This window comes from Pollicipes pollicipes, unplaced genomic scaffold, assembly GCF_011947565.3.
Source record: "Pollicipes pollicipes isolate AB1234 unplaced genomic scaffold, Ppol_2.1 Scaffold_2555;HRSCAF=2994_pilon_pilon_pilon, whole genome shotgun sequence".
NCBI lineage: Eukaryota > Metazoa > Arthropoda > Thecostraca > Pollicipedomorpha > Pollicipedidae > Pollicipes > Pollicipes pollicipes.
In genome coordinates this window covers 2,982,880-2,996,368 of record NW_023596136.1, presented here as the reverse complement: position 1 = coordinate 2,996,368, position 13,489 = coordinate 2,982,880, and the positions used below count along the sequence as shown (strand labels likewise).

At 47.2% G+C, this 13,489-nt stretch overlaps 1 protein-coding gene across 1 annotated transcript in view; it reads right to left on the bottom strand.

Moving 5' to 3' along the window:
* Positions 1 to 8,819, bottom strand: part of LOC119107505 (peroxidasin homolog) — a 105,015-nt gene extending 96,196 nt beyond the window's left edge. Inside the window, exon 1 of the mRNA XM_037230965.1 lies at positions 8,250 to 8,819. Coding sequence (XP_037086860.1) covers positions 8,250 to 8,298 — 49 coding nt within the window. The 5' untranslated portion in view covers positions 8,299 to 8,819. The remainder of the gene's footprint in view (positions 1 to 8,249) is intronic.
* Positions 8,820 to 13,489: the final 4,670 nt, after the last annotated feature.

The window sequence follows — 13,489 nt, the reverse complement described above, 5'->3', positions numbered from 1 at the left end:
CACGCGGCTTACAGATCCCCAGACTATATGTGGGAAGAAAAAGCGATGTGTGATCCTAAGCACGGAAAGGAGCTTGTGGAAGGTCCATACCTGTACTGTTCCGCGTCCTGTCCGTAAGGACAGGATTTCGCTGTGACCTGGATGACGGATGCCGTTGCAGCCGCGTGTGTCGTGATAATAGCTCTAGTTCGTTGCAGGCGTATCCTTCAAGGCATGATACCCTCCCGCCGTGTTCTGTGTAACTGATCAGTGCTGTATGTCAACTGGGCGGGCAAATTAATTTCGTCAACGATCTCGTCATAGCAAGTCATGTCGCGCAAAAATACTACTACTAAAAACACTACACTAATTTTTTGGGAAAGTGCAGCGACTAGTCTTGATCAATGTGCCGAAATGTTATGTCATCTCATCTCAACCCACAGAGTAAGGATCGAAAATGTGGGCATTGCAAAACAGAGATTCTCCTGCATGACCCATATTAATCAAATCTAACTCCAGCAGACTTCGGGAATCCGCAGACATGACAGACACTGACTGAGAAACACTGCGGACAAGACACCATTCCAGCGCGTGCTATCCGAGTGATGTAGGACGACCTTGATTGTCTGAACAAGGGCAACCGTTCGGTGACAAAATGATAGTTTGAGAGTAAAACGGTGGTGACGTTTGTATCACAGCTCGCGTTTCTTAGGAGTTATGCTAGAGAGTGTCGCGGATGATTTCAAAAAGAAAACTTCCGAGATTATCCTTTATTTGACATGTTTGGGCTGACCTGCAGAACCCCTGCACCGCCATTTGCTGTTCGTCTAGTAGACAACTGTGGAAACTGACTCATTGCTTCACAGGTCGCGTTGGATATTAATCTTGACATCTGCTAGTAAATGTGAAATGCAATTTGGAACTGTACACAATGATTGAAAAAAAGTGACAATTCGCATCCAACATTCCGGTATTCGGTCTTGTAATGGTGGGATTTTTAACACCGCTTACGGTATATCACAATGCACCGACCGTTTCCGGAATGCTGTCATATATGTTGATTGAAATACGCGGGTTAGGAATGTTTCGTAGCTTAAGCAGACCACTTCCTAGGAGAAGAGAGTGCGGAACCATCACAAAGCAAAAACGATCATTGATCTTAATGCCACGTCAGCTGTGCCTAACACGCCCAAGGGTGAGACGGATTAGTGAAGTACGTCTCATTTTATATACAAATATGCCTGTGTTTGGATTAAAGAGTTTTAAGAACCCCACACGGCAATGCAGTATCGCAATGCACGGCAGCGCAGAACCCCACACGGCAAAGCTTGATCTCCATTCTGTTATGCATATGACATTTTTTCGGTTATGGGAAAATCTTTAGGTTATGATAAATCTCTTCCTTCTGCAAACCCTTGTTTGAAAGGCTGGTATAATGCTGTGCTGCCGCTGTGAAGTAGATTACACCCACCGGGAAAGTGAAGTGAAAACAAGGGTTCCTTATTCTGGCTTTACGTCCTAAGTATCAAAACCACCGCCGGGCGATTGAGGCTTCACAGCACCTCCAGGAGTTTTTGTCTTCTAACGTTTGTAGCACCAAATGTACAAAGTTTAGATCTTTGGCAGCTTTCGTCCGCATCGCTGTACATCGAACATGCTATGTGGAACCGTAAATTCAGATCCGTCATTGCAGGCTTTTATATAGTAATGCAAAATGACATTAAACACACCACGGCCCTTTCCTCGTTTGGCTTGCTTTTCAGTACCTGCGTCGTTTGGTCCTACTGTCGTGCCGGTTTTAGTTCTAGCGATGTCGAGAATGGCGTACGCACGCAAAGCGTTACACGTATTATCTGATATTATGCGTCACGTGTCACTTAGATTGTTATCGATACCTTGCCAAAATACTGCATTCGAGAAACAGCACCGTTTTCCCACTCTGCCATATATTGCACGATTATTTAATTGTTACAAAGTGCAAAACTGAAGCAGGTTTCTTACTGCTGCATGATAGATTAGTGTATACCTCGCGCGTGCCAGTCCCTTGTGAGGCAGAGTCAGGCAAATCGTGTCAATGAACAGCTTCTATTTTCCTGTAACTTTCACTCACCAACGCTCGCACCACAATGTCCACGTGCACGATCAAAAGTGATCTTGCTTCTTCGAGCCCAGAGGGAATATATCCATACAAGGTTCTGAACGGAATGTTTTGCATACTACGAACATCGGAAAGGATTCATGGTTGCAGGTTTCAGAAATGATGTGATAGTTAACCAATGCGAAGCGACGACGGCATCGTACAATGGTAGGCTAAGCCAATGATAAAGTAGGGCATCACCTTGCGATTCCAGACTTATCTGATGCAACTGACGGCTGGCTACGAGCTGAAGACGACTTTTTAAAGAAAGTACCGGATGGCATTACGAAAGCCAGTCCAAGTTTAAGTTCCGACAGAACAGCTGAAATGCGGTGAGTGGTCATGCCTGGGCTTGAACGGAGGTGAGTCGTATAGCTGCACATAATCTAACCGACAGCCCGACTGAGGCAATCACGCAGCACGCGACTGAGGGTGAGTCAGTCACCCGGTGGGTCTGAAGTATGTAGCGGGCGGTTATCTGTGGCGTTTGGACGACGGCTGGTACAAGGCCGCAAAGGTGACGGTTTTGATAATAAAAAGTGGATTCGGATACAAAAACTCCTTTGTGCCACATTCAGAAGAGTGGCTAGTGGGGTACAAAGGCCAAGATGTCGTTGAAAAGTGCTGTTGAACGACATGGTAACTTACAAACTGACTTAGGAGGTCCTTTAGAGCATTGTCTGATGTAGTTGGCGGTGTTCAGTGTTGGATGTGGATCTTGAAGCACTCAGGGAGGGTATGTCAGCAGAGGAGCAAAAATACATATTTTGGATGCGTCAAGACGGCTTAAGGTACGATAAAGACAAAAAGTGCATTTGGTATTCTTATATCAACACGCTCTAAGTTGTAGCGCAATAGAACCCAAACTATTTTCCCCGGTGCCGTAAAGTAGGCCGGTGATGATTGATTCTTTTCTTTTTTGACCCAAAAAAATTGCAAGCACACGTCAGTTGGGTTTTTCCGTGCCAGATAGCAGAGTGCTTAATTAGGGACTCAATATTTGATAGCTGTCCTAAGGTCTACCGTATGCAAATTTTGAGCGATTGTACCCTAACTCAAGCACCACAGTAAACTACACGATGCCCTCTTTTTGTTTTTTTTTCTCACTGAACACATCCCTCTTGCAGTTAAGCTTGACATCTTACATAGGGGCGAAGTGCTAGACCTACTACCATACTGACCCACCACGTTGGTAGGGGTAGCGTTATTTACCATGTTGCCATATTACAATTTTGACAGTGGCAACATCTTGGCATCATATATTTTTCCCTTCCCAAACCGCCAGACTCAGTCCTTGGTCAGATCTGTGAACGCTTCTGGAAAAGCATCACTATTGATAGCCCTGAAAGCAGCAGGCAGAACAGGAGAAAACGATAGCCATATTGTTTGACGCCTGCGCTTGACGCATAAATCTTCCTAGGAAATCGAAATAGAATCGCTTAGTGTCGTATCCACGTGCAAGCTTCTTATCTGGATATACGATGCGTCATTTGCGTCACTTTATTGTTGGCCTTTTACAAGTGCTGCTACTTGCAGCTTTGTTCTGTTTCATTAATTGTTTTGGATAAGTCAATATTCAACATTTATTGGTTTTGTTTCAGTAGCTTCTTCGGTAACGCTCATTGGGGAAGCTACGAGTTGAGCCGGAACGCCTCCTCGTGCTGCTCCTCAATCCGCTCAAGGTAGCTCTCATGGATTACCAAAATGTGATCAGTGCTTTTGCTAAGGAGCGTGTTATAGCTTTTCCATTGCAATATCGGCCGGGTATGGTCAGCTGTATCGGCCTGATATGGTCAGCTGTATCGGCTCGGTATGGCCACCTGTATCGGCCCGGCATTGATCAGCTGTATCGGCCCGGTATGGCCACCTGTATCGGCCCGGCATTATCAGCTGTATCGGCCGGATATTATCAGCTGTATTGGCCGGGTATGGTCGGCTGTATCGGCCGGGTATGATCAGCTGCACCGGCCGGGTATGATCAGCTATGTCGGCCGAGCATGTTCAGCTGCATTGGTCGAGTATGGTCAGCTGTATCGGCCCGGTATGGTCACCTGTATTGGCCGAGTATGGTCGTCTGTATTGGCCGAGTATGGTCGTCTGTGTTGGCAGTTATGGTCAGCTGTATCGGCGGATTGTGTCGCCTATATTGGCCGGTTATGGTCAGCTGTATAGGCCTGGTATTGGCCGGGTATGGTCAGATGTAACGGACGGGTATGGTCAGCTGTATTGGCCGGATATGCGGTACATTGTAATGCATCGGCCGGTCGGCCAGGTATGCCCGAGAGCGGATACAGATGCCGTCGAAAAAGACGAAAATGATAAAATAGCATGGCGGTATCTGCGCAGCTGAGGAGGTCGTATGGAGCGAACTAGTGTGTCATAATACACCGAATGCTGTTATAAAGTTTTTGCTCGCACGTACTTTAGATAACAGAAACATGATAATGCACTCGTGCTAATGCCAGGAGTGGAACACCAACACAGCATATTTATGAGCATACCGCGCGTACTATCTACGGACCCAGCGCGCAAAATATCAGGCGCGTTTTATGATTCAACGGAGCATTACAAACGAAACATACCGTTGCACGGAGGCGAATACATGTTCAGCTACGCATGAACCAGTACCACATCTTATTGGGGACATGTTTCGCCATGCGTAAAACTGTCCCAAGTCCACGAATGGAGAGTACCCGTTTCAAGCAAATCAGGAACACGATTCGTAGTCAAGCAAAATCGTTACCTAGGAAGTAGCAACTGTTCGTCCTTGAATGTATCCTCTGTGATAATTCAAACAGATAATGGACAAAATGCTGAACGGATCAGCGAAATATTTTGACATCGAAATGTATTAGTTCGTGCGTTCAGACCGTGTGTACCATATATTTATATGTTTCATTCCGCGCATGCACCGGAGTGCATATATTCAAAATGTGAACAAAGCGTACAATAGCACTGTTGTTGATTCCTGGATTTCGAGATGCATTGTTATATGCATTTTAATACGAAGCCTTATATGACAGATTACCAATCCCCATTCTATGAGCGCGCATCGCAACGGTACATTTTAGGTGGAAGAAAGAAACGCTGTCGCAGAAGGACGAGCAAACGTGCGCGCATTTCTACCAGACAATAAATGGCATGTTGTGCTGCCCAAATCTGCCTATAGCTCATTTCATTCTTTGTCAAGCAGCGGCACGCAATCCAATATGGTGGTTGTAGCCTATAGTGTAGCTCAGGTTTTTTGTTATAGCAATTATTTGTGGCAACCCTGCTTTCATGAAGCATACCCGCGCTTATTTGTTAAATTAGTCCTTCTGGTTCCTAGAAAGTTATAGAAATTTCCAATTCCTAGAAAAAAAGAGACTTCCAATTCCTAGAAAACTCGCAGTTTCATTCCATGGATTCGTAAAACTATATTTTCAAATCTGCCTTAAACGAACTTGCCTCAAACTTGCCCCAATGTGGATGTCTCGATTTTCATGAAGCTTCATGAAACTATAGCCAGGTTGACCCTCGCTAGCCAGCTCTCAGCTGACCGTCCTGCGGTGTCAGCCGGGCCAAACCAATGCGCCAGCTCTGGTCTCATGCCCAGTGCCGCAAAATTACGAACAATGCATCCTTGTCCCAGACCATGGTGGTACGCATATTGCGCAAAACGTTAGGACTGTGGCTATTTCCGGTCATTCATACCTCAGTATGCATTAATGTGATCAAGGCAGCAAGCAACTGTACCATTTGGACAATCTTTCAGCTACACCTGCAGACCCTGAGATGCCTAATACTGCAATACCTTTAAGGCAGCATAGACAGCTACAATGTCAGCATTAGTTCTTCAGATTGTGTATTGCCCCCCCCTCCCCCTCCCCCATTTGGTATCCACCACGTCAAACGCGTCCCTGTTCTTTTTTAAAAGCTGTGCTTCTGCTTGCGAGCAAAGCTTACGAAAATAGAACAGCAACACTCTTCAGATTTTTACTAAAAGTCTTAAGAAATAGTTACTAAAAAACCTAGTTACTTGTGCCGTGGTATGTTTCCGCGCTATGGCTAAGTTGCTGCCGCACTGCAAGTTTTCTTGCAAGTAAACGAAGACAATGCAGTCGATTGGTCATTCCACGTAGCTTGAATATGATGCATCAATGTTCATCGTTATTGTCATTCTCATCGACTGACTATCCTTTTACAAATGTTCACATTGTATTGTCATATTGGTAGCTCAAATTGTAGGACATCACTGGATATCCCCCTCACCCCAAGGTCGACCTTAAATATGGCACATTGCGCAGTGTACTGGTTGATACAGGTTTCTATCATGCTTGTCACCTTATCATTTCGTTTACTGAAGTTACCGTGCAACCAACCGTAGACAATCAGGCTCCCATGTTTAACCAATGTGTGAACATCCATATCATTTCCTAATGTTTTTATACCTTTTGATGCCTATGCTACCGGAGTCATGAGATGCATGCATATATATATATATATATATATATATATATACACATTATAATATTTTGGCGGAGTCCTTTCTTTCATGCATATTTGATTAAAAATCATTGCTGACTCAGCATTGACGCGCTTTTTGACGCCTCGTTCCAGTTTCCGGGCTTTTGACTTGGCATCATCACCTAGACTAAAGATGGTTCGCATCAAATTACTCATAAATTCGTCGCTCGTTACACTCTACCGTTTCGAGATCCTATCTCATCGTCGGAGAAGACTGAATGGCACAGGAAATACGTTTTGAGTCCTAAAGTATACAAAATTGTGCATTCCTATAAGACAACTTTTTTTGGTATGGAGAACACAAATGAAGCATGACTAGTTGAAGCAAGACACAGTCCTATTTTCACTATGATGCATATAAGAAACACTCATAACCGGCTTCCCTCCTCGCAATGGGGGTAATCGACTTCGAAATGGATGTTGCCCCTTCCCCCATTTTCTGAGACCTTCCTTCACTGCGTCTCAGAACAAGGATAATTTTGGCACTGGTTTTCCGTCATGTAGATAAACTAAGCTGATTTAACAGCTTAAATCACTGTTCTTCCTAAATTTTCATATTTAACTGACAAGAGTGTACCTGAAATTCTCCTGTGGTTGTTTTACGAGATGACTGTGCTTTGACGTCTTCCTTAGCTGTCCCAGGGACTCAAAATGGAGAACTTCGAAGTTGGTCAAGCGCCTTCTCAGACATCACTTGGGCATAGCCTACTAAAGCCGCGATCCCGCCTTGGATACGCCATGGCACATCTCTCAATGTTCGGGGCAAACATTGCACCCCTCCAAAACATGTTTTTGTAAGTAACAATTGATTTTTTCCATTCCTTAAAGCCAAGCCGACCTGTTTTGTCTATCTGCTAACTATGACGGTGGATTGATGATTGGCACGCCTGACGAACTTTTTATCGGTTGAATCGGTACGTATGAGAATAAAAAAGATATGAAGCCGCGCCCTTCGAGTTATTGTTCTGCACACCTGAGGGCAAGCGGATGGCCGCCCGTGGCATCAAAACTCCTGCAACTTCGTCGAAACAGTGTCGGAGAGAGGTAGGACAGCCTGCGGGCGCATCGCTAATTCACGGGTGCCGTCTCGGAGTGGGATGGTGGCAGTCTCCCGGCTATATTATTCAGGACGACGGCCACCTTCGATTGGAGCCCGCACCAGTGATGGCCGAAACCGAGCTCATATCCGGGTGCAGCCCCAGCCTCACATCCATACAAATTGCTCAAAGGTTCACAATCACAGCGGACCCAGAAAACCGGTGGCCGTTAACCCCCTCTCCCCGCGGCGAGTGGCAGCCAGCAGTCATATAACTTGGGTTGAGCCAACAATCGTTATTTACATGCTGGGTTATGGCTATATCCGTGTAGAAACACGTCTAATGATAGATGATGCAAATCAAAAGTGCGACGCTTTACTCGCATTTCCTTGGACCTCGAACCTTTCCCCTGCATAGGTATAGCGCTTGAGGATTATATGTCGAATTAAATGACAAGAATGGTGTGCATAAAAAGGTAAAGTAGTCGACACTTTCATATATAACCAGACTGCAACGCGTGCTTTTGCTTAAATTATGTCACAGAATGAGCTTTGCGACGCAGCGAAGGGCCAATGCTGGTAGGCACCCACCTAGCCAGAGTCCACCGAGAACAATCAGCAGCCGTCCCGTTGCCATCATGCTGCCTGTGCTCCGTCGCGGCTGGCTGTACTCTGTCGCGGCTGGCTGTGTTCCGGCGCGGCTGGCTGTACTCAATCGCGGCTGGCTATGCTCTGTCGCGTGGTTCTCAGCAGCGTCGCCACTCCATCGCCTCACTCCGCACCACTATTTTCAGCACTGCGCTGGGTCTCCTCGTCTGCTCACGCACCCTTTCCCCCTTGCACTGCACAGAGGTCCCCCGTTGTCCACACAACCCTCCTCGGAGCGCTACAGCGGAGTTACTCTGCTAACCACACGCGCCTATTCACGTTAGTGCGCCGGAGTTTCCCCTGAGGCCTCACACCTGCTGTCCCAGCACTGCACCAGACCGCTGCTGTCCCTTAGACCAGCGATCCAGCAGACCCTTCTCACGGCGCTAGACCGGAGCTCCCCGCTGCCCTGACGTCGCGTGCGACACTGCTCCGCAGCTTCCGTGCCGCGCACGCGTCCCTGTTGGTGGCACTGCACCGGGCCAGCCGTGCGTTCCCCACACGCTACACCGTCGACGCCGACGCGTGAACTGGCCAGCGTCGGCGTCGGCGTCGGCGACGCAGCGCTGCCGACGCGCTGACTGATTGCTGCGCGGTACAGAGCGTCCCGTGTGTGCGGGCCGCCGTCGGGCGGGGCCCCGCCGAGCGCCTCGCCGCCGTTCTCTGAGCACGACCCGCGGCTCTGCGAGACCGGGAGAGTGCAAGAAGTGCTTCTGAAGGGGAGGCAGTGTGGGTGTCTGCTATGACAAGGGCGGCTGAAAGAGACCTATTATTGGACGCCGCGCGCGCGGTGGACGACGCTGTTTTTATCGTGCGGTCCTTTTGTATTTCGTAGTTGGTCATTTTCCGCTGTTGGCGTCGTGTGCTACACTCACTCATTGTCTAAACCTGATAAATGGGTTCGGGTCTTCAAGTGGTTCAATGCCGCAACCGTGATATAACGACTTTACCGATCGTGTAACAACAGCCCACGACTAAAAGTTCGCGGAAGCTTTGTAAGTGCATAGAAAACCACAAGGGACCAAGAATGCACTCAACGGTGACAAATGTACGATAATTTTATCACGCAATTTGTTTCTAAGGGTCTGTCGAGACGCCAGCACTACCAGGCATAGGTGGAAAAGGTCCCTGGATACCGTTTAACCATACTCAGCGGAAAACTGTGTCGCAGAAGAATGTGCCGCACGATGCATCTTGTGGAGGAACTTTCTTGGAGAGCCAGAAAACCGCGTGGCAACGATATGCGAGAAAGTTGCTCTATGAACACATCACTAAGGCAATGGCCGCTGCTGGGAAAATGGCCGATTGCAAGACCAATAGTGCCCTTAAAAGGAGCACCTCCCATCTCCTTTTGTACTTTTCACGCACGGTCAGATTGCACGGGTCTGATTGGATCTTTAATAGCAGTCCTCTCGAAATATTTCTGAACAGCTCCAAAACCAGATCAGAAGTGGCTGCTCCGACAAAACAAAACTTTATTGGACTCCCCTCGCCATTATGAAAGCAATTTTCTTTATTTGCTTGGCGTTACCCAAGGTGCATGCTATGTGATATTCTCCGTTCACCAATGCACCAAAGTTTGTGCGCGATATCGGGTAGGAGAGCTCGAAACCATCTACTTCTGGAACAAATCCACCTAAATATGCGATCATTCTCAAGAGAATTCAACGAAACATTGAACCATGGCTTTGATTTCTTTCTTATGGCGTTAAGTATAGTGATTCAGTTCTAATTGTACTTTGACTTTGGAAAGTACTGCCTGGACGCGTGCTTCGTCCGAGGTTGTGTTTGTAATCAAGGCATACACCAGCGACATATGACCTGCTTTAGTGACGCGCATATTTCACCAATGCACTGGCTGCCAAATGCCTGCGCGCGTTGTGATTATCACAGACGCTCATTTCTACCGACAGCATTCATAATTAACAACACCCGAATTTAGCATATGCCCACCACTGCAATCATGGTGGATGGAAACACCATACAATTTAACATGCACTCGGGTGGAGTCAATTTGACCCGCCTAAGGTAATTCCAGAATGGCCTTCAAACTTCGCGGCGAAGGCACGCCAAATTTTGCATAGCTGTAAAAAATGGAGTAGTGGATCGTTTGACATCAACAAATTTGATGTACCTTCTAAGGTTGCTGACCTGCAGCAGGTCAAACCTAGGTCATGGATTCAGCGAAGACAATATCTTGGAAACGCTTAATCTGTTGCAATAACGGAGTGTTAGACGAAGCCATACATCTCTGAGATAGCTTCTTAGGCAACAAAGCAATTGAATGAACAAATTCCACTGACCTAGGGTCTGGTATAAAGCTCAAACCTAGGTCAAAACCAACCTGTTTTATTGTTTTAGAGCTTGCTGCGTTTGGGATAGTTTCTGGCACTCATTTTGAATATATTGATCACAGGAACCGCATTCCACATCTAGCACAGACCTCTTAAATGTCAAGAAAGGCCACTGACCTTAAATGACCCAGATTAACATTTTGGTTTCAGGAACGTGCTGCCTAGCGTAATCTTTGACCTCTATTCAACTGAAAAACTAAGCAATCTTTTATTATTTTGGTCACCATGACCGCGAAAGATAAAAAGGTCGGTGGCCTTAAATGAGGCCCAGTGATTGTTTGCTTAGAACGGGTATCTAGGTTTTGGGCGCTTCGGACACCAACTGGATTTTGACGCTGTTTTACCTTATTTAACCGGATGGTCATAACCTAGGAACCCCAAATTTTGACACAAGTGAATTCACGTAGAGTTCAAGACACTTCGTGAATTCGATGTCCTTAGCTGTCTTGATTTATTGGACGTCAAGGGAGGTCAAATTGACCCTCCCCCCCCCCCCCCCCCCACCGGAGCGAATGGCTATTCAATAGGCCACCCAGACGCGTGTTAAATGAATATATTCGGCTCCAATCTGAGGCCAGACATTCCCATACTGAGCATGTCGGCTTTAAACCACGTTAGCTCCTTCACTGTCCACTAACCATCGTCATAATCACATCACTAACTCACTCTTGCCATCAGACATGCACCTGGTTCCCAGCTTCGGTTTCTGGTTCCCGCTAGTTCCTCCGACAAAACAAAACCCTGGATTCTGGTTCCTGCTAGGCCATTGGATAAACTAAGTCCTGGACGCTGATTTTAACTGGTTCTTTCGACAAAACAAAACCTTGATCCTGGTTCCCACTGGTCGTTCGAAAAAGCCAAACCCTGGATCCTGGTTCCCTCTTGGTCTTTAGCGGACCATGCGGCTGGTTCCTGGTACTCACTGCAATTGGATCGAAATGTTTGTATGTGCATGTGATGTACGCGCAGCCAATCTTGGCAGGGAAGGGAACACGGGGCTGGCAAAGGGCCACAGATCCGATAGCCCCAGCCCTTCAGGGAGTTGTTTGCTTGATCTGCCGGGACGTTTTATTCGCTTGTGCTTTTTGTCCTCTATAACTGAAATAAAGAATTTGGAGCTACCAGAAAATACCAAAAAATCATTTTGATGAACTAAGCAGGCATCAAATGACTGCATGGAGCAAAGTGTCAGTGCTTTTCATGTCACATTGTTCATGTAAACTTTCACCAAACCGATACCAAACAGGGACGTTGCCGGCCGAGGCCCGTGAATACACAGATAAAAAGACCCTGAAACAATGAGAGGGCCACCTGCCGACACCCCTGTGTCGGCCAGAGACGCGAAAAGCCTGAGAGCTGGTCCTGTGTGGGCCAGAGGCAGTGTTCTAAGGGGGATCGAAGAGGGCCCTGAAGGGTCCCTTGCGGCCGACAATCAACGTGCCGATTAGAGAGGTCAGTGGCCGGAAGGGCTTGCCTTAGGTCACATTAAGGACCCCGACCATTAATTAAGGTACGGGACGTCAAACGTCAGGGCCTCTTGCACCGGTATGGGCTTCCCTGGAGTAATGAATGCGGGGCTCTATTTCGGCCAGATGCAAACCAACACCGAACAGAAGGCTCCGTCGCCATTGTAGCCTTCGGGCTCATTTTCCTAGCAGGGACAAACCCGGTGCCCTTGAGTTACACTTGTCTGGAGTTCCCGCGACAATTTCACCTTTTGGGTCACCTTTTGTCAGCGTAGTGGCCCGGAGCTAGCCAGGAAAACATTTGTTAAAAGAGGGTGTTCCATACTTGAATGGAGTTTTCAACTAAAACAGCCATCTCGAAGATCAGGAAGTGCAGCACACAGCCCAGCCCTTTGAAGCCCAAACCCTTAAAGTTTCTGAGCTATGCGCCTGCAAAGATGTGCGAACTGTTTCGGGGATACCATTTCAAGGTCACTCAGGCATCCATGACGCCATAATACCAAGACGTCATTCAATTTATGTCGTTCCATTAGCCACTTAGCGGCGGAGGCCAAAAGCAATAGAATTGTCGATTAAGTGATATCTGACGCTCGTGAGCGCGATTCTTAGATATAACGGCCATCAACTGGCTCGCAATCAGTGTTGCGCAAGCCGTGATGACGTAATCAAGCGATGACGTATTAAGGAGTACACTTACTCAACAGAATTTGCGTTGCCTAAAGCAGCCTTTCCACATAGTATAGCAATAGTTTTAAGTGAGCTTAGCTCATCACATCCGATGCTTTCTTGCTTCATTGTCTAAAATGCGGAACGTTTCCTGTCAAGGGAGTTCTAAAGGGAATGAGTCAATCTAGAAAATCCCACGTTTGAAATAAACACCTGTACTGCCATCTAAATGTACGATTTGATGTCCTCAAACCTTCAAAGATACTTCTTTTTGATGCTTAATGATCTGCGTCCGCCCGTTTGCCGCTTTTTAGAGTAAACCGTGATGGACGCCGCGCAGCCCATGGACCATGGAGGCTGCATCGTCGAGCGTCGCTGTGTAGACCCCTGGAGCACCTCGAAACGGACTGGCGGCGTTGCCGTACCGCCCCTCAACAGCTGCCCTCGGCCGTCCAGATAGCTACGGAACCATGTTAGGTCGATCTCGTACCATCACAGCTTTCAACACGATGCTGTTGTCGACACTGTCGAAGACTGCTGAGGTCGGCGGCGGGGACTGATGAAATGCCATCGCGTAGTAAGTTTTGTGAATCCATTCGACAGCGCAGAGCACGGCATGCTCGGTGCAGTGACAAGGCTAAAAAGGGCTAAAAAATATAAATGTCGGCAAGGCTGGCAATGCTGTATGCGTATTGGC